This window comes from Notechis scutatus, chromosome 1, assembly GCF_049901735.1.
Source record: "Notechis scutatus isolate UNSWTSFEM ecotype Mainland chromosome 1, rNotScu1.2, whole genome shotgun sequence".
Classification (NCBI taxonomy): Eukaryota; Metazoa; Chordata; class Lepidosauria; order Squamata; family Elapidae; genus Notechis; species Notechis scutatus.
The window spans coordinates 29971385-29998721 of NC_142009.1; the positions used below are offsets into that span (position 1 = coordinate 29971385).

General features: G+C 37.1%; 1 protein-coding gene across 8 annotated transcripts in view; it reads left to right on the forward strand.

Annotated features, from left to right (window-relative positions):
• HMBOX1 (homeobox containing 1) overlaps positions 1-27337 on the forward strand; it is a 125767-nt gene that overhangs the window by 64368 nt on the left and 34062 nt on the right. For all 8 annotated transcript variants that reach the window (XM_087960279.1, XM_087960269.1, XM_026671500.2 and 5 more), the window contains exons 2-4: positions 3236-3320; positions 21072-21551; positions 23498-23583. In XM_087960279.1, the coding sequence (XP_087816405.1) occupies positions 3298-3320; positions 21072-21551; positions 23498-23583 (589 nt within the window). In that variant the 5' untranslated portion in view covers positions 3236-3297. The remainder of the gene's footprint in view (positions 1-3235; positions 3321-21071; positions 21552-23497; positions 23584-27337) is intronic.

The following is a 27337-nucleotide window of genomic DNA, read 5'->3' on the forward strand; positions in this document are numbered from 1 at the left end:
TTTAAAATTATGACTGTTACTGAAACAGTAGATGAAATATAAACAATTTGCTTTTCTTTTTTAAAACATAATTCTGCATCAGGTGCTCTGGATCCTGTTGATTCCTTCCTTCTGCTCTGGAAATGCTGTTTGGTCTCTCTCAGTCATTTCCAACTTCTTCTGTGTATATTAAGGACTAGAAACTTGTATTTTTTTATTTAAAAAAACCCTTCATACTGTGTTCTTAATAAATGTGGGCATTTGTGGTATCTGTCTTTGAACTAATTCACACACTCATGAAAGTGGCACTAAAATATAGCAAAAAAGTAGGATGACTGCTATGTGAAATCTTTGGTGGGAGGATGTTCTGACTATATGTTGTATTGTTACACAATAACAGTTGGAGTACGTAATGCTATTGCAAAATTTTGGAGGACAGATCCCCATTCTCCAAAAGCTCATCATTTGAAATTTGGGATCCTGAGCTGGAGGATATGTATTAATATCTAATAAGTGATTTCAGAGCCACAGTCTTGCTATGACAAAAGATGGGAGTACTGTAACTTCTTTAGAATAAGAAATGCTTTTTAGTGTCTATGTCGTGAAACTGTCTTTTGAATCTTAATGAATATAAGCTGATACTTCCATACGTACTACATTCCTCCATTATAGTTTAAGGTGAATTAATGTTTCTGGCTGGTGAATCTTAGTGGGAAGACTGCATTTGGTTGGTCTTCTAATTGCTCAGAAACTGGTTAAAGCCCCCCCAAAAGAAAAAATAAAGCATTCTGAGAGAAAGTGTAGAAGGTGGAAGCAAAGGTGGAAACACGGTACTCCAATATCTTAATTGCAGTCAAAGAGAAACGAACAAAACTGAAGTGGCTCCCAAGGAGATATTAGAAAATGCAAGTTGAAAATGAGAATGATTTAATGTCAAATGAGACAAATGCCGAGTTGATACTCCAGTGCCTCACGCTTCCACTTGTCCTTGGCATTGAGAAAATGAGATTTTTAATATCGGAAAAACAGATTGCTATGAAGGCTCATCCATTGTAAATTTGAGCTGCCTTTTAGAGCAGCTTTTAAGCTGAGGATTGGATTGTTCATTCCATCCTACAATTGCTGCCACGATTTTCATACTAATACGGAATTCCTCCCTCTTTTCTCCTCCACTCTTTTGCATACTATCTTTGCATCAGAGAGGGAAGGAAGGCTGACTTCCTCTTTCAGTCTCTGCTTCTCCCTTTCTTCCGCAGCCCCCACACTTTAACAAGTTAATTTCATTAATGAATAATGCAGACAGGACAAAGGTTTGTCAGGTTTAACCTCTGCATTAGTCATACAGATTAATGATACTTGCTGTTCTGCCTGGTTAATGCTAGGAAGACAAACTTAGATTCTGTTTGTGAGACTGAAGGGTTGAGGCCTTATGGTTTTGAAATGCCATGATAGGGAGGGATATCCAAAAAACATACTGCCTGTATTCAGCTACTGGATTCTTTTGAAATCAAATAATATAGTGAAAATTGATTCTTCAATTCACCATTAAGTTTGGAAGTCACTACGAATGTTTGGACTCTGTTTTTAGTCTTTGGGCTGCTGGCAGGAAAGAGGACCCTGTCTACATTCTTAGGTCTTATGTTTTCCCCAACTGAGATTTGATTTTCACATTTTAAAGGTGCTGTACTGTTTTTAAACCTGAGTTTGCAACTTCTTCTTCACTTATTAGAATGTTTGCAATCACTGCATGACATGCAGCAAGGCTCAGCTACTGCATAAGGGAATTTACATGGTTAATATGGCAGATAATGTAAGAAACAACCCTTACAAATGTGGCTGTTGAATATAATGGATGCACATCTTCCAGTTTTATAAATGGACAGATTACCAAGAATGTGTGTTATTAGTACCAACAACTTTTCTTTCTATAGAAATGCATGCCCTTCTAATCTGGGTTTTTGAACTTTTCATAAGTATCTCGAGAGCCACTAGTTGGCACAGAATACTGAACTAGATGATCAACAAGCAAGTACTAGGGCGCATAACACCAGACATATCACTGGAAGGCAAAATCACCAAACTGCACCTCAAGTTATTTTGGCCATGTCATGTGGGGGAATTCACTGGAGAAAGCACTTATGTTGGGGAGACTTAGCAGTAACAGGAAACCAGGCAACCAAATAACACAGTGGTATCAAAGGTGATGCCAGCCAGAACATAGAAAAACTCAAAGAAGCAATGCAAGATCGGAACATATGGAAAGACCTGCCCCATAGAATTGCTAAGAGTTGGACACGACTGAATGGATAACAACGTCAACACTGAACTAGATGGCCTTGGCCTAATTTATCAGAGATGTTTGTGAATTCTATGGCTTGATCAAGCTGAGAGACTTTTTCTGATGTTTGTGAATTATTTTTTAAAGCAAAACAAACAATGTGAGATCCATAAAGTTGCTCTAGAAATAAAAAAAAACTCCAGCCATGAGCTACTTCTTGAAAAAAATATTCAAGTCTAGTCAAAGTCAGGGTAGAAAGCTGTTGTGTCTGTTTAATGTCCCTTTAAATTTAGATACCTTTGCAGAATGTTTATTACAAATTTTATTCATGTTTCTTATTAAGTTAAGTGATTTGAAAAAAAGTCTCCCTCTTTTTTGCCATTTTTCTTGCAAATATTGGAGAATATTTTCCCTCTGGATTTGATATGCCCAATATTCCCTTTCTTTGCTTGTGATATGTTATTTCTGCCTTATTTTAATCACTCTTGTAGATTTCTCTGGATTTTTCAGTGATCAGTACCTGTGGGTTCCTAAAATAGCACATAGTCAAATAAAGCATTAACAGTTTTGAAGTGTGATATGTCTGGTTTCTCTAAGTGATGCAAAACAAATTTAAAATGATATAGTTTCATGCACCTCAAGTCATGTTGTCAGCTTATGTTCATTTGTCATTTTAAAGCTATACATCTTTCTGAGAAACTGGTATTTTAGTTCTGTTTTTTATTCAATAATTGTAGCTTTGCAACCCATCAAGTCCAGATGCATTTGCGCTGTGAGACACTAAAATATTTCAAAAAGACCCTCCTACCCATCAGAGTCCTGTCTATTTTAAGACAGATTCTGACTTTATGGGAGTTTGGTAGAAAATGAAATAATCATTGTTTGTTTGTGAGGTGTCTGTTCAGCTGTGTGCAATAATATGAAAAATAACTTCTAAGAAATTATGTAAAAACTAAGTGTCCTTCTTATTTGTTTCAGAATGATAGCAAATACTGAAGACCTCCAAGAGGCTTTCTGACCTTCCTCTCCCCATGTAAATTATGCTGAGAACCTTTCCAGTGGTGTAAGTACAACATCAACTATTTTTTCTTTGTCTGTGGCCAAAAGTTTGAGGGTCAGTAATTCTGTTACGTTTGCAGACTACTGCTGAATTAAGGATTTCCTGTTGGCTGGTGATAATCAAAGTTCTAGTCTAATACATCAAAGGGCATCAGTTAGGGAAGGCTGACCTAGGAAGCCACAAGAGGAATATAGGTTTTATTTTTCATGCTCTTTCATGCTGATGGTGTGGTTTGTATTTTGCTTCATGAAAGTTCCTCCCAAGCTTACAGAAATGTGGTCGTATGACAGTGATTTTTTGTTAGCTTTATAAAGAGTATTCCAACAGCATGGATGTATCCCAGCCACTGGGCCAGTAATTAAAGGTTATAGGAAGTGTTTTCCAGACAGCCTAGAGCAGGGGTGTCAAACTCACACCATCATGGCAGTGTCACATGACGTATCGGGACTTTTTTCTCCTTTGCTAAATTGGGCATGAGCATGGCCAGAACATGATGCAGCTGGCCTGCGGGCCGGGAGTTTGACAGCCCCGGCCTAGAGAGTAGTTGTTCACTCATATTTGTTGTTACATTTATACTATTTTTTCAATATGAAATTTTGGGATAAGCTTGTTTTGTGAATGTCCTATATTTGTTTGTCATAAATATTTCCATTTTACAGATGGCTTAAAATGGTTCAGAAAGGATTTGAACTTCAACTTGAGCATTTCTACACATGCAGCATGCAATATTTATATTTGTGATTGGCAGACATACAAACATAAAGTATTTTGATTGGATGGCTCTAAGTAATAAACATTTCATTTGTTTACTGTGCAAGGAAATTAAAAAGAAAGGGTTTTAGTTGGATCTACAGTGCTGTATTTTCCAATTTCGGCTAGGGTATAAAAACTGAGATTTTAGCCATTGATCAGTCTCGGCTCTTAAAAGTTCAGTTCTTTCTTAGCCAAACTAAGTTACACATTGAAGCATGCCCTAGAAATATAGTATAGTCTAGAATGTGAATTTGTTAATCATTTTTTCCCTTGCTGTGATCAGGGGAATCTAGGAAGATTTATAATGTTTGTTGCAGAACAAAAGCTGAGGTTACCACTAAATTGAATAGTAAGGATAGAGCATTTTGCTTTAACTGTTCAGACTTTGCCCAAGCTAAAGGTTTCATGGTGCCTGCCAGTTACAAGAAAGAGTGCAACATGCTGCAGGTTTCTTCTATGCTGGAAGGAGGCTCTGACGTTTTCAAATCTAGACGATTAATTCCAGCCGTAGAATTCTAACCTGTTTGCTTGAAAATGCAATACACACCTGTGCAAACAAGAAAAATTGTTTTCTTATGCTGATTATTTCTCCTGGCAGATCATTAAGAAATGAATAAAGCAATCAGAGATGGGAATTATTAACTTTGCCTGATTTTTTTCCTTCCTCTTTATTCTTAGAAAGTTACTCCAGGTCAGATCATTTGTTCAACTTGCCTAAACTGTCTGCCTTCCCCTGCTTATTGCCCTATACTTACTGTATTTGACAATGATTTCCCACATCCCCAGTTATTATTTATGATAGGATATTAGAATGGTAAAGGTAGTATATTTTTGGCAGCAACTATTAGCCAGAGAGTGAGTTTCTCCCCTGATCTACTCTCTGCTCTTTTTAAAAGGAGGTGCCAGAGGTTAAATCCGGCAATTTCATTATGTAACTCTAATTTTATCTGTGGCGATGGTGAAACTTGATTGTTGCTCCATGTGAATCCAGAATACCTTGGGATATATTGAAGATTCTTCTTCAGTGGAGTTTTGTGGCACAGGAGATCCTCATTTAGTCAAACTAAGAAAAAAGGGTTCCTGGGGTATAAAATGTCTGCAAATTGCTATTTATAATCTGTCCCATTTATGCACCATTTACTGCTTTGAAAGGCATTGTGTGTGCTGTTTTAGATTTAAGACAGTTTTATCTTAGGTTTCAATAAGTTCTCATGATTCATGGGAAGAAGAAGGAATGGATAAGAGAACTCTAAAAATATACTCCATGAAACCATTAATAATCTGCTTACCTATATTGATGCACTTTCCCTATGTCTTTCTACTCTTTCATGGATATGCATACCATTCAAATCTGTGAGCATTTCAAGACTCTACTATGAACAACATGAATGCATGAAGTTGAAAACTATGAGCAGGACTTAGTCTTTTGGTTGAAGCATCCCCTTCCTCAATAGATCTAAATTGTTGTGGGATTGACCAAAGAAATGAAGCCCTCATTCATGAGAATTAACTGGCATGTCACAACTTGGCAGAGATTTCAAAGTTCATTTTGTCATGAAATGAGACTTTGGGAGATGGTTCTTGAAAAGCACAGGGAGATGGTTATATATGTATAAAAGCAGTATTTATGAAGCATTGGGGGCAATTTTGTTTATTTTCAGATGATGTAAGCATTTTGTTTTTAAAAACCTCAGCATGAAGATATTTTTTGTATGTTAAGGGGAAAAATCCTATTTTGCCATTGTCAGCTTTTATAGATATTTATGATCAATGAGTGGAGGAAATACATTTTAACCAGAGGTTTGATTTTATTTAAACAGTTAAGTATTGATGTATTTTAAAAAAAATAACGCAGCAGTGTCCTTCCCTGAGATGTTTTGCTCAGTTCCACTCTTTTCCTGTAGCAACTCTAAGCATCTTATACTCATGTCATACTTGATGTGGATTTACATAATTGAAGAATGTCTGCACTGGATACATTCAGTGCCTGTGCATTGCTTAAATTGAGGTATCCCATTGCATTGTAGTTAAGGCCATGATTTAGCATGATGTCTGAAGGGATGATCAAGACCCAAGACCCAAGACTATGAAGTTGCTTCCTGCAGCTTTGTGACTTAATCAACTATAGTTATAGTCAGAGTTTCACTTCCAGAGGAGACATGCCATATTATAACATCGCAAGTATTTCACAAAAGTGCTTTTCAAACGGAACTAGATTTTCTTGGGGATTTTTCCTTCAAAACATTTCACCTCTGATCCAAGAAGCTTCTTCAGTTCATTGACGAACTGAAGAAGTTTCTTGGATGAAAAGTGAAACATTTTCAAGGAAAAAAAACCAAGAAAGTCCAATTGCCTTTTGAAAAAAGCACCTTTGAGACAACTGTGACCTCGATGATTGACTATCTCCGTAGATATTGCTAGTATGGAAAACCAATGTAGACAAACATACTAAATCAAAATTTGTTTATTGAGTTAAGAATAAAAGCCTCTTCCACATACTGGCACAATCTAAACTCAGTGCTAATACCCCAATTCTCCATTATTTCTTGGATCTTAACTAGCTATTCAGCTCCTGCTCTAAAAACAAAACTATGAAGGCAATGAGAGAGATAATTTTTATTACAGTCAAAGATTAGAATTATAGATAAAAGCACATTAAAATAAAATTAAGTAAACAAAACAGGATAAAAGTGGTGGTTTCATCAATGAGCAATCAAAATCTGAATATATAAAATTTGGCTATGTTCAAGGAGACTGAATTATATTGATCTGACAATATCTATACATACGAAGGATCAGAATGTCCTGGATATTTTATCAGGTAAGGAGTTATTAGGTTCCTAGGTTCCTTATAGCATGTACAATATAACAGGACAGGAGCGATAGTTTCAATGGTCCTTTGAACACAGCATATATAAGGGACATTTTTGCATCTGCCTTCCAAAATTGCTGACTATGAAGTCAGTTTTGCAACATTTCCTTGAACTGCAAGTCTTCTGAGATTTCTCTCCCCCTTCTATAGGCAACCTTTACAACACCTTCCCCTCCCCAATAACATATTTTCTCTGAGGAGTGGATTTTCCCACTCCCACCCTGCACAATCTCTGACTGGGTTCTTTTTATTACCTCCCCCCCCCCCAAAAAAAAAGCAAATGTGTCAAAATTTCTGACTTTTTTTTGTGCCCTCCCATTGGCAAGCTTGGGTAGGTGCTGGTCAGCTCAGTGAGAAAGATGGAGATGAGCAGTAAGAAAAGTAGTGGCAATTCAACCTATTGCAGAAGATGTAAGAGGGTAGAAGTGCCATGAAGGATACAAACAACTCTTAAGTAATGTGTGCCAATGATAAATTTTGAAAAAACCCCAAAAGTGAATTTTAAATCGTTATTAGTGCAGGACAGAGTTTGATGTGAAATCTGAAATCAACTTCTGCCTGGCAAAATAGTATTATGCAATAAAAGCCCCAATTCTGCTCATAGCTGAAGGACTTCAAGACAAAAGAATGCCTCTTCCATTCTGTTGTTCTATTGCTATTTAATTTTTGCCTTGAGTTGTACAAGTCGTGTTGGCGAGCATTTGATTACACTGGATTTATTTTCACATGTCTCAGGCTGTTCTTATTAACAGCTTTGATCGAAAGTGCACAACAGATTTCTGCATTTGTAGCATCCTGCTTTGCATGCCTAAACAGCACACTTTGGAGAGGCAGCTGGGCAGGGCCAGTCTGCTTTACACTTTTAGCTTGAATGTCACTAGGTCTCAGCAGTTGCGAGAAAAGATTGATGTCTAAACAGCTGAAGAGAGAAAAGTTAACAGGAGAGGATGTAAATATTTCCTTTTAAAAAAAACCTCTCCCATGGCTATTTGACGTTTACCTATTCTCTGGATTTCTCTGATAGAAGCTGTTGCAATGAGCCTCTGACATATGAATCTTCTTGGAAGGGTTAATCATCTTTGAATGAATCAAGATTAAGAATAAACTCAACCACTTTGTTGAATGTAAAACAGCTTCTCATAGTGGCTAAGCTGACGTCTCCAGGAAGCCAACACACAGGACAAACGAGCAATGGCAGCCTCTGGCTATGGTTCTGCTATTCTTTGTCTACAACAACATATACTATACTGACTCAAATTGGTATTGAATCTTAGTGACCACATAGATAGATTTTCTCCATGACAATTTGTCCCTAATCTCACCCTTCATGTCTTCCAAAGTTGCATCAGTCACCTCTGTAACTGAGTCTGTCTACCCTTTTCTTCCTTTCTTTCCATTTTTTCCAACATTAGAGTCTTTTCCTGAGAGTGAGATCTTGTGTCCAAAATGGGATAATTTGAGCCTGGGTGAGGATTATGCCTTGAGTGAGGATTCCGAACTGATTTGTTCGATGACCTATTTGTTTGTTTTCTTGGCTGTCGATGCTATTCTTAAGGAGTCTTCTCCAACACCAAAGTTTAAAAAGTGTTAATACTCTTCCTATCATGCTTACATAGACTGGGTTACTTGAAATTGTCTTGGGATTTCTTTTTAACAATGAAGAGTAGGCTAGATGCTTCCACCACCACCACCACCATCATCAAAGATCAGTAAACATCATTAAATCAGTGAGATTTAATACAGTAATCCTTGAGTCTAAGATCATGTTACCACAATACAGTAAAAAACATCCAATGCAGCAAAAGCAAAAAAAAAAAAAAAAAAAATCAGAGAAGAGGAAAACATCTCGATATATTATTCTCATAATATTCCTTTGCCACTGTTTATTTTATTCTATTATTTTACTTCTGTTCTGTTTGTACTCCTTTCTGTTTGTTCATTTTTATTATTGTAAGCTGCCGAGAATAGCCCCACAGTGAAGGTGAGATAAGTAGCAAACAAATTTAACAAATAAATAAATAATGTAGCCAGATATGGAACATCGTAAAAGTTTTAGTACTTTTAATGATAAGTCACTGACCTGAACGAGAACTAGCTCAGCTAGAGGGGGAACCAGTTAGAGATACATTTTCAGCACATTTAATGGGTGGTTCCCACTTCTTCTGCAGCAAGTAGATAGAGCAGAACTATAATAATTGCAATTTAAGAAACAAGTCCACAAAAATTTCTTGATAGATGAATTTTTGAAAATGTCCAATCTCCGTCACTCCTTTTAAAAATACATATTTGCTCTGATTTAAGACAGACAAAAAACTTTAATGTAGAAAAATGAGAAGAAATTAAGAATCCTGGTTGATTTCTATTGTGAGAAGAAAAATTCAGAAATGGTTATATTTGACATGTTCCTGCTCTTGTAGTTTCATAAGCAGAATGACATTTTGCAGATTTGAACTGTTCTGCTTTTCATTTATTAAATCAAAAAACAAAGCACCAGATCCTGCTTTTTCTTTTTTTAATGGGCTAATTCCTGCAAAGAAAAAAACAGTTCACCCTTCTCCCATAAGAAACAAATTAAAGTAATACAATTAAAGTAGTTGTTGCGAATTAGAAGGGCTTCAAACATTATGTAGTGATAAACTGCTAATGGGGATGCATGTCCCTTAATTAACAAGGAGCATCACATTATTCTTAAATGTCTGGTTGCAGAATTGCCTCGTAAATTGGCTTGTTAAACACAGGACACCTTTACATTAGGGATTTGCATACAGTTCACAAGTAGAATTGTTGTAATGATGAGGCAGTCGAGTTGTTTGATCATGAACAACTGAATTATGATGATGATCTTTATTGGAGTATAGTCTTGCATTTATATACATTTTTAGTTATCCTCCATCATTGGTTAACTTTGGTTACTGCTTAACTTTCATTACTGTTTAGTACAGTAATCCATACAATTAATTATCTCTAGTTAAAGTCTAACATATGTCTACTTCCCCTCTCTAATCCTCCTTTATCCATAGATTAGTGACTTTGTTTGCCTGAGTTGTATTTGCTTGGAAACATTCTTTATCTGAGGTTTGCCATCCGAGATTGGAACATTCCTGCAATTACAACTCTACATATCTTCGTTTTTTATTTTAAATGGAGAATTCAAAGATTTATAAATGTATCGCAATTGAAGAGGGTTAAGAGAGGGGGAAGCGGGACGAAACAATGTGAATAAATTTGCAATACATTGAATAAAACAACAGGTTGCAATTAGTACAATAATAATAATTATAGCATAAAAGAAAAACTGTCTGAGCCAAGACCAATCAGGGAGCCAATTGGTTAGCCACTCAAAAGGTGAGTAATGAGCAAGGATATTATTTTGAATGTATGATTGTAAATTGGCAAGCTCATCCTCAATAGTTTTATTCAAAGAATGAAAATGCACAGCACATCCACGGAGTCCAACTAACGTACAGAACCCTCCCTGACAGGCTAAAAGCCTAGAGTAAGGACTCCTGTAATGGCCCCTGCCAATGCACAGCCAAATGTAGAACCAGAAGACAATTGTGTGTCAATAATGACTTCATCATTACATGTAGGCCCCAGAGAGGAACGCTGCTGTCTAGTTGATGGGAGCATACCTATTTGAACAGGTAGAGTAAAATAACCTATAGTTGCACATTGATAATTCTGAGGATGAACATTAGTAGCATATTTATCAAAAAAGAACCACATATTAGGAACCTTAAGCTGACAACCAGTGCATATCGATCCTGTATTAGATTGATAAGAGGCATTAAAAATAGGAAAATTGTCAGGATACATATCAGGAGCTATATTAATTCCATGCAAAGAAGAATTAAAGGTACCTGACAACCAATAGTAGTCAGAACAATAACCCTAGCTTTTTTAATATGTGCTGAGCAGCATCATAATCAGACCAATTATGAAGCCAAGTGTGTTTAGCGTGACAACAAAAACACAGACCCCTTGTAAATTGACTAACTTTCAAGTAACGCCAGCGGACAGAATTCAATTGCATAGGGGTTGTAGAAAATAGCCAGGAGTGTGAAATAGATTGTAGTTGTGAGACAATAAATGTAAAAGACATGATCAAGTTAGGGGTAAAAGAAATTTGACCAAATGCCATTGGGGGTTCATAGTATAAAGTAATATTTGTGCCATGGGTCATAAACATGTATTGGGCATGACGAACCCACAAATTAGGGTTAAGACGAACCACAGAAGTGTCATTTTGAGCAGAAACACCATTAACCATAAACAAGAAAATACAAAGTAAAATGGTAACAGAGTTAGCAGTAATAATAGCAAAAACAGCAGCAACAAGATTTTCAGGCGTCTGAGGTAATGAGGCCTGTTGCAGTTGTTGTTGAGCTTGATATGTAGTAGATTTAACCTGGCCCCAAGTGATGGGTTGCGGGCACGTCGACCTTGGAAGACGGACTTCCGTGTTCAGATGAAGATTGAAATCCAGAATCGGGTTGTGAAGGCCCTGATGCCATGCCATGATACGGACGAACACAGTGTGCTGGAACCCACACTGCTTGTCGAGTAGAAGGATCTTCCATGGCGGCGTAATCACGGCCCCAGGTGATCAGCGGTGTAGGGCCTTTCCAGGTTGGATCTGGAGCTTGGCGATACTTTACCAAAGGCCTTGCTAAAGATTCAGTAGTTCGAAAATGCAAATTAACAGGTGAGTCTGCAAGAGAATCTAAAAAGTTTAAATAATTCCAAGTATATAATGCTACAGCAATGAGATTTTGAATCTTTCACAGATGGTAAGGGCCAGACTCAGTTTGTAATTGTTTCTGAAGCAATGCCTTAAAAATATGATGAGCTCGCTCAACTATAGCTTGACCCTGAGAGTTGTAAGGAATTCCATGCACTAAAGTAATATTCCATTTCTGACAAAAGGTTTGAAGTTCCTTACTAATATAAGCGGGGCAATTGTCAGTTTTCAACTGAGAAGGCCGACCCATTACAGCAAAAGAGGATAGGCAATGAGAAATAACATCTGAAGTACGTTCATGTTTTGAAGCAGTAACCCAAAGAAAGTGTGAATGAGTGTCAATAGACGTATGAAGATAACAGTATGGCTTAAAGGTTGAAAATTGAGTTACATCCATTTGCCAAATTTGATTAGCTTGGGTTCCTCGTGGGTTGACACCCACTGGAAAGGGAACTGCCAGTTGCTGACAAGCTGGACAAGCACGGACAATATCCCCGGGTTGAGATAAATTTGAAATTGCTTTGCAAGCGATTTGGCATTTTGATGAAAATAAGAATGACTAGCAACAGGATCAGCAAACAAAGACGCAACATCCTTTAAGGATTCGTCTGCCTTCCGATTTCCTTCAGTCAAGGCATTAGTAAAGGAAGTATGACTTTGAATGTGTTCTACATACAAAGAATACAAGTGAGTTTCCAAACTATTCTTTAAAGATAAAAACAAGGATAACAAATTCTTATCCAAAGAGAGAACACAATAAGAAAAGGGAAGAGATTGCATAGCATATTGAGTATCAACGATCAAGTTAATAGGTTGGTCATTGAACAATCGTAAAACCAAAATCACAGCAGCCAGCTCAGCACGTTGAGCTGAAGTCTGCGTGGCAGTAAATTTAGAATACCATTGTTGTTGAATCTGCCAGACAACCACACCCCTTGTAGGTGATCCATCAGTAAAGACTGTAAGAGCTTTAGAAATAGGATTTCGCACAAAAATGGAAGAAAAGGCCGGATTTAAAGTAGTAGTAACCACTATTCTAGGATCCTTGGGTAAAGAATACAACAAGTTTCCCACATATTGAGAAAAGGCTATCTGATATGATTCTGAAATCATCATCAAATGCTCATGTTCAACTTTTGTACGAGTGAAAGCTATGCTAATGAGATCCTGTCCTGTAAGATGTAAGGCTCGTTTACGACCTTTAATAATCAAATCCTCTAATGCTGATTGATAAGGATAAATGTTTCTAGGCGGAGTAGCTGACAAATTAATCCATTCATGAATGTTGACCGCTTGTGGGGACGCATTAGAATAAAGACATCCCGTGGGTAAGGGTGTAGTGGGAAGAAAGCTAAGCAAAGTCCTATTGTTAAGGATGTTATCCTGTCCACATATTGATGCTTAAACTTATTCAATATTTCTTGAAGGCATGTTCTTTGAGGATCAGTTAATACAGCTAGATCTCCTGGTGATTGTGCTCCCTTCAAAGACTGAAATAAGGGCAACATATCACCAGTTGTAATGTAGAAGAATGGGCGTGCCCAATTAATAATGCCAAGTAAATTTTTGCCATTGTACTAATGTATATGATTTCTGTACTTGTAATTCAGGAAGAATTGGAATGGAGGAATTGTGCAACATTCTATGTCCTAAGTAGGTATAAGGTTCTACCTTTTGAATTTTGTCTGAGGCTATATACAATCCCTGTTGTGCCACAATATCCGTTAACTCTTTTAACAACTTAGATTCATCAAAATCCGGGCTGCTATCAATATATCATCCATATAATGATAGACTAAATAGGAAAGAAATTTATTCCGAAAGGGTTGAAGGGCATTATCCACGAAATATTGACAAAGTGTAGGGGAATTAAGCATTCCCTGAGGCAACACTCGCCAATGATATCGTTTTGTGGGCATGCTATTATTAAAAACTGGGACAGTAAATGCAAATTTTTCTTTGTCTTGAGGCTGCAAAGGTATAGTAAAAAAGCAGTCTTTAAGATCAACTACCAATAATTTACAAAAATAAGGAATTAAGTTAGGATTTGGTAGACCACATTGTAAAGGACCCATGGGTTGGATACATTTATTCATTTCTCTTAAATCATGAAGAAAATGGCATTTCCCATTTTTCTTTTTTATAACAAAAACAGGAGTATTCCAAGGACTAGTAGAAGGTTCTATATGACCAGCAGCCAATTGTTCCTGAACCAATTGTTGTAAAGCAGTGAGTTTTTCCCTTGATAATGGCCATTGTTCTACCCAAACTGGTGTAAAACAGAGCCATTTAAGAGGAAGAGCCATCATCAAGAATCAAATGGGCATTAAGAAGAGAAAGGATATCACAGCCCCAAATATTAGTATGAATATCTAGAATGTATGGTTGTAGGAAAAAGGACTTACCAGCAGATGTTGTAACATTAATTTCTTGAACACTCTGCCAAGCAGCTGTAGAACCTCCTATTTCCCACAATGAAGAAACTTGTTTTTGGCCACTGTACTGGCCACTGTAAAGAGGAGGTGACAGTAACATCGGCTCCAGTATCCAATAACCCTTGAAATGGTTGTTTATTAAGGAAAGCGTTAACAAAGGACGAGAGGAGTTCAGCTGATGAAGTAAGCCTACAGATAAAGAAGTTGATCCAAATCCTGCATCCCCACGATTACCTATACCAGGAAATGGAATTTCATATGAAAGAAGAAGTAATTGAGCAACAGAAGAATTACAAGGAAGAACTTGAGGAAGATTCACCTAAATCTGAATCATGAGGATACCAGTGTAATCTGAATCTATTACCCCAGGCACAACAAAATAGCCCTTTTTGTGTGCAGAAGAATGAGGCAAAATTAAGCCAACTAATCCCAAAGGAAAAGGACCTTTAAATTGAGATGGAACTATTTTAACTTCCATGGGAAATTTAAACTCAATTTCCTCTTGAGTGATTAAATCGATCCCAGCGCTACCGGCTGTGGCTGGGGAGGAGTGAGAGAGACTGCTGGAGGAGTCAGAGTGATGGGAAAGGCACGCTTTGGATTCTGGGTGGGTGCCACACCCATTGGCAAGTTTCCCGATCGAAACCGACATTGATTGGCCCAATGAAATCCCTTTTTGCAAATAGGGCTCTTCTTAGAAGGACGATTCTGAGGCATAGAAGGTGTAGAACAACAGTCCTTCTGAAAGTGGCCAGGCTTCTTACACTTAAAACAGTTACCAATTGGTCGCTGTCCTTTCTGAATAGCAGCTGCTAACATATGCATTTTATAAGTTTGTGATCCAATATCCTGGCAGACTCGCAGCATATCTGCCAGAGTGTAATGAGCAGTAGCCTTTAACGGCTGTAAAGCTCTTTTACAATCTGCATTAGCATTTTCAATAGCTAACTGGCGAAGAAGTTCACCAGCAGCTTCTTGATGATCAAACTGCTGTCTAATTGCTTTGGACAGACGCTCAACAAAGTCAGCATAAGGCTCATTGGCATTCTGTCGAATGTTTGAAAAAATTGCTCTAGGTTCTCCAGCTTGGGGTACCTTAAGAAAAGCACGAAAGGCACATTCAGAAACAATAGTTAACGTAGCTGGAGGAAAAACAACTTGAGTAGGAATTGTACCAAACGGTCCAGAACCAAATAGCTGCTCAACTGTATATGATCCTCCTCCTCCTAAAGCAACAGCTTGAGCATGTCTCATATATTCACTCTCCCAAACCACATATTGCATGGATGTTAAAATCATGCGAAATATTTGCTTCCAATCTTCAGGGATCATTGTATAACCATTTTTTATTCCTTCTACAAGTCCTCTTGTAAAATTACCACTAATCCCATAGTCTGTAACTGCCTTTTTAAACTCTCTTAAGATCTGATAAGGCAGACCCTCCCATTCTGCTACTTGCAGTCCAAGCTGTGGCCCCTGACCAGGACGATATTGTACTCGACAAACAGACAGTAATTCTGCAAGTTCTGTTCCTGAGACAGAGGCATCCCTTTTACAAGTCTCTACCATTTTCTGAAAAGAAGACTGAACAATAGAGTCAGGAGGCTTTTGCCCTGTATCTGCAGCAGCTGAGGGAATTGAAGACATATATTCAGGTGAAGAAGAGGGACAAATGACAGCATTAGTATAACGTGAAGGTGGAGGTGTTAAAAGAGAAAGTGCATTGTAACCAAATGTTTCAATTGCATGCCTACATAAATGCCACACATGCAAAACTTCTATTTTTGCTCAAGGTTCAGTATGCAATGTTTTCCCAATACGTTCCCAATCACTTAATTTTAAAGAGCCCTTTTCTGGGCACCATAGGCACTGAGCTGCAATCTCCTGGACCAGCCTTAAGAGATTTCTCTGTGGTACCTCGGTATTATTTTTCTTCAACAAATAGCCTAATTCATCTACATGCTTCCCTTGTTTCTCAGAAAGCTAAGACCCCATACTTACAGAAACCAAAAGGTTGAAGAAACCACAAAGGGTTGAAGGTGCACCAAATCCTTGCCGGATGAAGTAAGAGGGTCCCTGTTCGGGTGCCACTTGTTGTAATGATGAGGCAGTCGAGTTGTTTGATCATGAACAACTGAATTATGATGATGATCTTTATTGGAGTATAGTCTTGCATTTATATACATTTTTAGTTATCCTCCATCACTGGTTAACTTTGGTTACTGCTTAACTTTCATTACTGTTTAGTACAGTAATCCATACAATTAATTATCTCTAGTTAAAGTCTAACATATGTCTACTTCCCCTCTCTAATCCTCCTTAATCCATAGATTAGTGACTTTGTTTGCCTGAGTTGTATTTGCTTGGAAACATTCTTTATCTGAGGTTTGCCATCCGAGATTGGAACATTCCTGCAATTACAACTCTACATAGAATTGCTGTGAGTTTAACTCTACCATTAAAAAGGTAAGACATTGCTGGGAAGAATATGGTGTGTGTTCTCTTCTATCTCCACCTTGCAATTTTCTTCTTGAATTTCTGAGTGCTTCAAAAGAGTAGGGCATCATTAAAAACTGGGATTCCTCAGTGGCTTGAAAAAATGCTATTGTGTGTGACAGCTTTCTTAAAAACAGTTGTACAGAATGCAGAATAAGTTCATGTCAGCACAGGTGAAAGAAGAAGCTAATTCTGAATCTGTAACACAGATACATAATATTTACACACATTGCCCAAAATTGTGTCTTTGGGAAATGGTAATGGATTTCTCTCCTCCTAAAATAGTCATTTAGGAGTCAGCGATGTATATGTGTGCAAAATGATAATTTAGAATTTAGATGACATTTTCTGTTGAATCTTTAACATTCTAAGAGGAAACATGTCAAGCCACTCTTAAAATTCCCAGTTAATCCAGCATTTTCATGTAGTCCTATGCATGCTTTTCAAAAGAAATAAGTTATTTTGGGAGAGTAAGTGTATTAAGGACTGCAGTATATTATATCTTCATTTCTTTGGTTTTCTACAATGGAACATTTTCGGGCTACGCAAGCACATTGGCTTCAAAGACTGAAAAGTGCTTCAGGAATGTCTGCTATTTCTTAAAGGAGTTGTGTATTTTTGGGAAATGTGTACTTGTTCCTTATAGAAGCAGCAGCAACATAATCTCAGAATAGGATAGATTTTGTTGAAGTTATTGCAAACAAATGCCATTTTTTCTTTTTCTTTTGAATCTGAAGTGTGACATAGCCCTAGGACATTTTGTTCCTAGTAGATATTGAGTCTGCTTATCCAAAATTTGTGGCTGAGCTTTAGTGCTAGTCATTGTCAAAACTCACAAAGTCCCTGATGCCCATTCACTCTTTTATTTTTACAAATTACAAAAGTAAAAAATAGCAGTATATTTAAAAAACCTGTTTTGTTTATCCAAATGTAATTATTGTAATACTTAATTGAAAATATCACTTTTGTAAACATGATTTATAATTCTCTGTTTTTCCTGCTTCTGCAATAAAAGCAATATAACCTGCTTTTTAATTTAACTAGTATTATACCAGTTTACTAGTTTTGATTCTGTCAAGCTTCAAATTTCCATTTCAGTTACTTGCACTTAATGGCAATTGTCATTAAAGCATCAATCCATTCCATACTTTTACTTTTAATGTTCCATTTTCAAAATGAATAAGTTAAGCCCACAACTTCAGCATGGTGCCTGGGAAGAGCAAAGTGCCTGCCTGCCAATTCATTTATTTGATTGCTGACAAAGTTCCTATTTGTAAAGATTGTATCTGGTGGGATTTAAAAAAAAATCTGTCCACAATGATAAAATTTTACTTCTATAAGATATATTTTGAACCATGTATAAAATAAACACAAAATGTGTAACATCAGAATTCTGGCATTTTCATACTTTCTTCTGCCCTTTGCTAATGTTTATGTTATTTTAATTAAGGTTGAGGTCTTCCATTACCCATTATTGCTTTTTGTTATTTGGATATTGGTACTTTGGAATAAATCACATTATACAGAATCCAGTTGATATGATATGACTCAAATTGGTGTTGACAAAAATTCTGGGGTTTTGTATCAGAATTAGGAAAAGAAATAGGAGGTCATTTTTATGGATTTACATAGTGGGAAATTTTGGAAGGGCTATCGTGTTTTCTTAGAATGGCCTTTTGATTTGCAAGAAAGGAGATGATACCTCTTGGTTGATTAATAAACTTTGTGTAAATATCAGATTTTTGAAGGATTGAGAAATGGATTATTTAAAAAATGTTTCATCTTTTCCTATATGTTGTTACAATTTAAAAGTCTTCTAGAATATATGACAATGTATATTTTTATTCATCATTTTTATTCAACCTTGGAAAGGATGAAACAGTTGGGAATTATTTCCACTTATGAGTACTGTAATGTGTTTGTGTGTTGTAATGACGAGGCAGTCGAGTTGTTTGATCATGAACAACTGAATCATGATGATCTTTATTGGAGTCTAGTCTTGCATTTATACACATTTTTAGTTATCCTCCATCACTGGTTAACTTTGGTTACTGCTTAACTTTGGTTACTGTTTAGCACAGTAATCCATACAATTAATTATCTCTAGTTAAAGTCTAACGTATGTTTACTTCCTCTCTCTAATCCTCCTTTAGATTAGTGACTTTGTTTGCCTGAGTTGTATTTGCTTGGAAACATTCTTTATCTGAGGTTTGCCATCCGAGATTGGAACATTCCTGCAATTACAACTCTACATTTGTGAGGGAGTTGTGACACTGTAGTAGATTACTTGCCGTGTAGTCTTAGACCAGGGGTGGGCAACTATGCTTGCTCAGGAATTCTGGGAGTTGAAGTCCATAATTCATAAAAGGGCCATAGTTGCCCACCCCTGTCTTAGACTCAGCCTCAAAAGGAAGACTCCTTTTTAAGCTATACTGGCCATTAGTTATGTCCAGAAAAATGGTGTAAGATAACAATGATCTTTATATGAAATCAGCTGAGATGGTACTTTCCATCCTTGTTGTAATTCTTCAAATTCTTTTCTAAATACCAATTCAATTTTAGTTGATGACAGGACAAGATGACAAGATGAACAGACAAAACTTTCCACCTCAGACGATAAAAGTTTGCTACTGTTATAGTCATTAGAATAGATATAGATTGGCCTTGTAGAACAGGGTTGTCAAACTCATGGCCCGCAGGCCAGATGCATGACATGCTGGCCTCCCCCCTGCCCAGTTTAGTGAAGGGGAAAAAAAGTCCTAATGTCATGTGACGACATCGTGAGTTTGACACCCCTGTTTTAGAACAACAGACATGTTTGGAATTTTGAGAACAGTTGAATGGCTGCCTAATTACCAAACACCCATTTACCAAAATTGTGAAGTCTTGATTCTTCCTCTTCCTCCTGTTGCTAATTCAGTGAAAATCTCTTTGCCACCCCAATTTTTACTTTTTTATCTGGATAGGAAAAACATACTATCTTCAGCAATATAAGGTTGTAATCCAGCGTTTTCATTTTTTTTAGGAATAACTAGGAGGGTTGGTAGGACCTAGAGAAATATTTTAAAATAAAAGAACAGCTTACTGTTTATTTTATATTGTATTTTTAAGTCAGGAGGAGCTGGAAGATACCAGCTGTCTATTTCTGCATTAAAAAGGCTTCTCCAATCTCTGCTTAGAATAAAATCACTTTCCAGCTATATCTGGAGATGGATGTAGAATTTCCAGAAACATTGAAGCCATGGGAATATTCACCCACCAACACTTTTTCCCCTTTGGTAGGGAAAATGAAATATGTGGAAAAATGAAATTGTATACAATAATTAATCTTGACTTATCTTAGAGATTTAGCTAATTTATAGATGTTTTATGTGTGATTTGATTGCCTTATGAAAGTATATTCAGCATATAACATTTTGTTATATACAAGAGGGGGGACAAGCAATATAATAATACACAAAAAAGGCCTTGAGATTTAAAAATAGGAAAACTGTTTTCTGGTGGTGATTTCTCCCCTGTTTTTTAGGGAAGGGAGTTAGAATTCTATGTCATAGCTTTTGCAAGATATGCTTCTTACAATTCTCTTTCTATTACTATCTCATCTTCTGTTCCATGTAATAAGTCAAAGTTTGGATGATTTTCCCCAGTATATTGTATTATTGCTTTACTTGTAATTTCATGATATTCTGCTGCTGCTGGGCACATTTCTTTCTCTTTAAAAATGTATATTTTATTGATTAATTCTAATATTTATTTCAAAGGCCTTTAGGTGGAAAATTGACTTAAAATGCTAATATAAATAAAACAACATTGCTTCTGAAATTGTGGGACATTGCAAAATCAGGTTACTGTATTGATGTGGGAACTTGCTTTCAAAAAAATGGGGGGGAGGGTTCAGACCTCTATTGATAATTATTGATTTCAAGAAGCTAAACTAAAATATAATATACAGTATGAAATATACAATTAACAATGACAAATGTCTGCCTGCAGGCTTATAATTCTAAATAAACGCACATGCAAAGAAAAAGAAGAATGGGAACAGGATAATACAGTCTGTCAGCAGCTCCCTAGGATTTCAGATGCAAGATTTTATGTATTTATTTTATTTATTTGTTCATTTTCTAGATTTCCTAAGCTTATGAGGGTGATTGAACAGATGAACATGATGCCTATATGCAAGAGAGTTCTACTACCATAGAGATATGGACTTTTTGGAGTGGGGAAAAATGGAATAGGAAAATATGATTGAAGAAGAGAAATGCTTACTTTTAAAACAATCAATTATTGAATAATAAATATGCCTGCCATGAGGCTCATTCTGAAGAGTGGGTAGAATATCTTTGTGCCTTATCAGAGTACAGTGGCTGATAGTATTATATGCTGAGGAGAGCAACTGCATCTACATTTAGTGGAACTGCTTAAATGAAATATGTTTTTCATCTTTTCTCCCGTAGTCTGCTGGAAACCATGTTTCACTACACTGATGAACCCAGATTCACCATAGAGCAAATAGATCTACTTCAACGCCTGCGGCGTACTGGTATGACAAGGCACGAAATCCTCCATGCTTTGGAAACCTTTGACCGTCTTGACCAGGAACACAGTGACAAGTTTGGGCGGCGGTCTGCCTATGGGAGTGGATCCTGTAGTAACAGCACCAACAATGTTCCAGCGTCTTCCTCTACAGCCACAGCTTCCACACAGACCCAGCACTCTGGGATGTCCCCATCTCCAAGCAACAGTTATGATACCTCCCCACAACCTTGCACTACCAATCAAAATGGGAGGGAGAGTAACGAGAGGTTGTCTGCCTTCAATGGGAAGATGTCACCTACACGTTACCCTCTGGCAAATAGCATGGCTCAGAGGTCATATAGCTTTGAAGCCTCTGAGGAGGACTTGGATGTAGATGATAAAGTAGAAGAACTGATGAGGTAGGCAAAGTTTTATATTATGGATCAAGAACTACCCATTCCCAGCTTCTTTCTCTTCCCATTCCCTGCAAAGATACCTCAGAGTGTTGGATAGTTCTGAATGCTTTGTTTATTTTCTTAGATCAAAGCTTAGTTGTCTTAGGCCAGTTAGATTGAAGGGACCTTAGATCTTTGTTCATCTGGTGCATTTTTCACAGCCTTAGTTTGGATATGGATGATTATCTAATGCAAAAACTGACATGATGAAACTACCAATGAGTGACACTTCTGACATGGCAACTGGTCGTTTGAACACTTGAATGCATTGCTTAGGTGCAAAAAAGTTCAAGCATAACAGTTTCCCCAACCTAGTGGTTTTCAATCATCCTCTATTACAGGGGTCTTCAAACTTGACAGCTTTGTGGACTTCAACTCCCAGAATTCCTCCTTCAGTCATGTTAGCTCAGGAATTCAGGGAGTTGAAGTCCACAAATCTTAAACTTGCAAAGTTTGAAGACCCTTGCTCTATTAGAATAGATCAAGAAAAGCTGTTTGTGGGGATCTTTTTTGGATTTAATGAAGAAAATTGATACTTGAAAATAAAATTCTGATTCCAAGCACTGGGCTTGGAAGACAGCCACTTAAGAATGGAAATTTAAAGAATTCTGATGTGCAGAGAGCTATGAATGTGACTTTTACTTTTTGGCCATGCAATATTGGAACAGCAGATTTATTATCTATTAGCTGCTTCACCATATCAGTTACTAAAATTGGGGTCTGTCATTTCTTCTGTTTATTACACAGCAAAGCATGTTTTCTACCCACTGTCCATTCTTACAAATCCATTCTAATTATTGTTTCATAGTGAATATTGCTTCTTTTCCTATCATTGAGAAAATGAAAAGTTACAGTGATAATTATGATAGATATAATAGTCTAATGCAGATAGATTTATGAGGGGTAATTATGAAATAGCCAATTCTGTCTTTCTGACCTGTTTGTGGAATTTCTTGCTCCATTTTGCTTCTCACTCCTACAGACACCCATTCATACAGATCAGCTTTATGTTCTGCTTTGTACTGATGTATGCAACGCATATTCTTAGTTCCCCTTAATGAATTTCAGAGTGACCGTTCACTGAGTGACCCATGTGTGTTGGTTGTAGGAAGATATTAATTGCAGTACCACAGATCTCCACATCAAAATAAAGCAGATGGGTAGAATCATTCTATATGTAATACCAGAAACATTCAAATTGCCCCTACTTCTAATAAATTTAATAAATAAATGAGCCATGGTGGCGCAGTGGTTAGAGTGCAGTATTTCAGGCTACTTCTGCTGACTGCCGTCTGACTGCAATTTGGCAATTCGAATCTCACCAGGCTCAAGGTTGACTCAGCTTTTCATCCTTCCGAGGTGCGTAAAATGAGGACCCAAATTTTTGGGGGCAATATGCTGACTGTAAACTGCTTAGAGAGGGGTATAAAGCACTGTAAAGCAGTATATAAGTCTCAGTGCCATTGCTATTGCTAAACAAAATAACCTCTGCTTTAATAATTGTGGCAATTTGCTGCAGGTACTCTAGTGCTTAAATCTAGGTGTCAATGTGGTTTGCTTTGATTTCTCTCCTTTTAGCAATATTTCCTTTGCAGGAGCCTCATTTAAGGATAGAAACTGTGACTGCTGCTGTTTCCCCTCTTCCCACCCCCAAGATGTTAGTTGCAAAGATTTATACATCCCCTGTAATGAAACTTTGTACATTCCATATGGCTTGCATGAATTTATACAGATCGTGAGTCATCCATTTTCCTTGTATGCTTTGATCCACCAATGACACTGATTAAAAGAAATGTCTGCTGGCAAGGGCAATATATCAACCCCCTCCCCACCATCCACCATAAATTGATCTTCAAATGCTACTTTGGTCCTCTCTCTTTTTATTTTTCTAACTCCACACATTTTGATAGGAGGGACAGCAGCGTGATAAAAGAGGAAATCAAAGCCTTCCTGGCCAACCGGAGGATTTCTCAAGCAGTTGTTGCACAGGTTACAGGTAAGAGCTTGAAAATGTCCCCTTTTCTACTCTGAAGTGTTGCTACATCATCTTGCTCATTTGCTGGCTAGTGCAGGTGTTGGCATATTGCGAGGCATTCTGCATTCCAGTGCGTATCTGTCAGGGTAGTTATAATATATGCCTTTGATTTAATATCCATTGTCATACATGTCATGAAACTTCCTCAGTGAATCAGTGCTTTTATTCCCCTTCTCTAATCCTGCCTGATTTTTCCTCAGCCGCCCTCCATTCAATGGCTCACACTAGCAGGGTTTTCCCCCTATAATATTGTAATGAGTTATCAAGTGCTTTTGAAATGGCTTTTTAAAAAATTCTAAAAGTCACATGTGGTGATCTTGTTTCAATGCAGAAAAGTGCATCCTTTGGACTAGCTGATTTAAGGAAGACATTAGCTCAGTTCACAGGACATTTACCTGGAAAAGTTTTTAATTATACTTGGTATATTACATCCATAATTTGACCTTTCTACTTAAGCTATGTGGGTAATACTACTTGCACATACGCTTGGTTTCTCACTGCTTACCTTTTACAGATAGTCCCTGGTTAAGAATGAGTTCTTTTCCCAAGGTCTGTCCTTAAGTTGAATTTGTATTTCAGACGGAATAATATTATTGTATAATGTTGTGTAAGTGAATATTCTGTAATGAACTTGAACTATTGTATATTTAACTTGAATCATTGTCTGTTTAACTTACATTTTGCTACAATAGGTTGAGTCTTTAAACCAATGTGTTCTAACCCAATGACTTGCTTGATTTGTAATATTCATATATAATAAAGATGCTGTACAAAGTGCAGACATATGTAGCAACTTTATATTTATATTCCACCTTTTATTCTAGGATTTTAAGCTAGCATACACAGTTCTCTCTTACATTCCATTTCCCCCCATAATTCCTATCTAAAGTAGGCTGATGTAGTGACTATCCAAAACAAACTCCGTAAGCTTCCTGACTTTGGAGGAATTTGGATATTCGCAGTCTTAAATACAACATTTTAACTATGTGAAACTTGATCCTCCAAGTGGAGACCCTTTACTCTTTAAATAAACTAGTGGACATGTGATCAAAATTCATATGCTTGGCATCTGGTTCATACTGTGTCCCAAGGTCATGTGATCATTTTTTGCAACCTTCTGACAAGCAGAGTCAATGGGAAAGCTAGATTCATTTAATAACAGGGTGAATAACTTATCAACAGCAGAGATTCACTTAACAACTGTGTTAAGAAAGTCGTAAAATGGGCCAAAACTTACTTAACAAATGTCTCATTTAACAACAGAAATGTTGGCCTCAGTTGTAGTTGTAAGAGGACTACCTGTGCAGTATATACAGAGAGGATAGGGAATCTATAATCCACCAGACCTTAAGTCAATTGCCTCTCCCAGTATCTTTCATAATAATCCTTGCTGTAGCTGTTATTCTCTATCAAATGGAGAAACATAGATCCCTCATCCCTGGCATGTAGGATTCAGCCTAAGATTCAGGAGAATGACCCATAATAGGCCTAATGGTATTTCTCTTCCTGGAAATAGATGTCAGCTAGCTGCAACTTATTTTCCTCACACAATGTAGCATTATATCTCCGGAGTTATTTCTGCAAAAAATGCAGAATACTCAGATGATCTTTGAAACTCTCACTTTGGAAGCCTTGCAGTTTATTTTGGTTATATGTTGCTCTTTGAATTTGTGATATAAATGTGTAAAATATTTTTAGCGTGTGTTCCTTGCCGTTCAGAAGAAGATAATGTTCAGTTAGGCCATAATTAGTGCCCTTGTTTCCTATGTGCCAATCATGTAAGTAAACAATAAGCAGACTGTTTTCAGAAATGAAGTTAATATTCAAATTATTAAACACTTGAAGGTAGACTTTTAGGCATTCCTGATCAAATTTAATATTTCAGTGAATACCCAAGTGAACAGAAGCTGACACATCCTGTACATGGGGCATAGTTAAACACAACATCTTTCTGAAGATTTAAATGCATATTTATTATTTATGTTCAGTTGCTGCAGATTCATAATAAGAAAGTTATGGGTATGGCTGTGCAGAAGCTTGGACATCCATTTAGTCAATGCTTTGTAATGCCTCTTTTGGCAAAACAAGTTTCCAAATACTGTTATTACCTTTGGTCATTAAGATACTTTCTATTCTTGCTTTTGGAATTTTTGCCCCTCTTCCTTGGAGAAAACTCTTTTAACTCAGAAATATTCCTAAATCTTTCCCCTTTTTCAATAACAATCAACTGCGGGGGACTGCAAAGACCATTTCAAAACCCTTATCTTTCTTTCCTTTAAGTAGTTCGTGGAAGTAGTTCATGGTTGGTTTGGAGGCATGGGGTTTTTTTTGCCTTGGCAAAATAACCACCCTCTTTTTGTCTTCAGTTCTCTTCCCTGACCTAAATGCTTCACTTCTTTTTCTCCAAGTGTATCTTGTAAGGTTGTGGTTGAACAGTTCAGTCTTTATTTTTATCAGTCCAAAGCACTTTGTTCCGAAATGTTTCCAACTTATCAGAGTTTCCTTTTGCATATTTTAAAATATTTCTGTGATGAGGTCAGAGTAAAGGTTTCCTTCTGTCAACTCTCTGATACAAATCTTTGTTCTGTAAGCAACTGTATACTGTGGACAGATAAACTCTTCAGCAAACTGTGATTCCTGGGATCTCTTGCAAATCTGTCAGGTTCTGGGTAGCTCCCACAATTTTTCTTGATCTTCCAGTTTTCTGCCTTGACTTCAGCAATTCCATGGAACTTCCATTTCTTGCCTAGTGGCTTCTCTGCCATGCTTTCCCCTCCTTCCCTACGTTACCAACCAATGGTTCTCCTGAATGTGAAGGAGTGATTGCTATGAATCAGAGCTGATAATGACAGGTTCTGAAGAAGATGATAAGCTGGAACTTTTTTAAAGGAACATTCCACGATTTTAAGCCTTGTCATGCCAATCATCCAATATTTTCCATTCTACTTTTCTGTACTCTTTTACAAATTGCCAAAATATGCTTATTTTTAGTTACCTTGGAGAGGCTTTAGAAATCTCTTTCCTGTCCACTGTATTACCTTGCAGAAAGCCAGCAAGGGTGAAGCCTGGATTCTCTTATTTGCTCAGCATCCAATCCTCCACATCCAAACCTGATTGAGTCTGGTCAATTTCACTGTTCTCCCCTCACCCCTGAAGAGTGAGGAAGAGAGGGTGAAATTGACCACAAAACCTATAGCACGTTCTGTTATATAGAAGAAGTCTCAGAAAATAAAAAGTCTGCTTTAGCTTCAGATTTATAGAGGGCAGAAAAGGTTCATTTATCCAATAGCCCTGCATTAATATGATTACCAGCAAGATGTCCTCAGACACTGCTGAGGCCATCCTGTCACTGCTCATGAATACCATGATGGAGGATAGTTCTGTCTTCCAGCTGAGACATAATATTGAGAAGAAGGACTGCACTGGGCTATCTGAACTCTTTCAGTAGAGGAAGGGGAAAGAACTTAGTTGTCCTCCATTGTCTCTCCTTGACTACAATGGTTTAATGCTACATATTGTCACTGCCTGCTAGTCAAAAGAAGCATAGGTTATAGGGAAGCTGTTAAGAAAATTTTGCTGTAATTCTTATTTTCTCCTTTGCAATGGAAATAGCAACCTCCACAAGGTTACTCTTTCCCCTAACCAAAACTCCCAAAAAGAAGTGTCCGGTCTGTCTGGCAGCCAATATACAAATGGCCACGAAGGTGAGAAATTC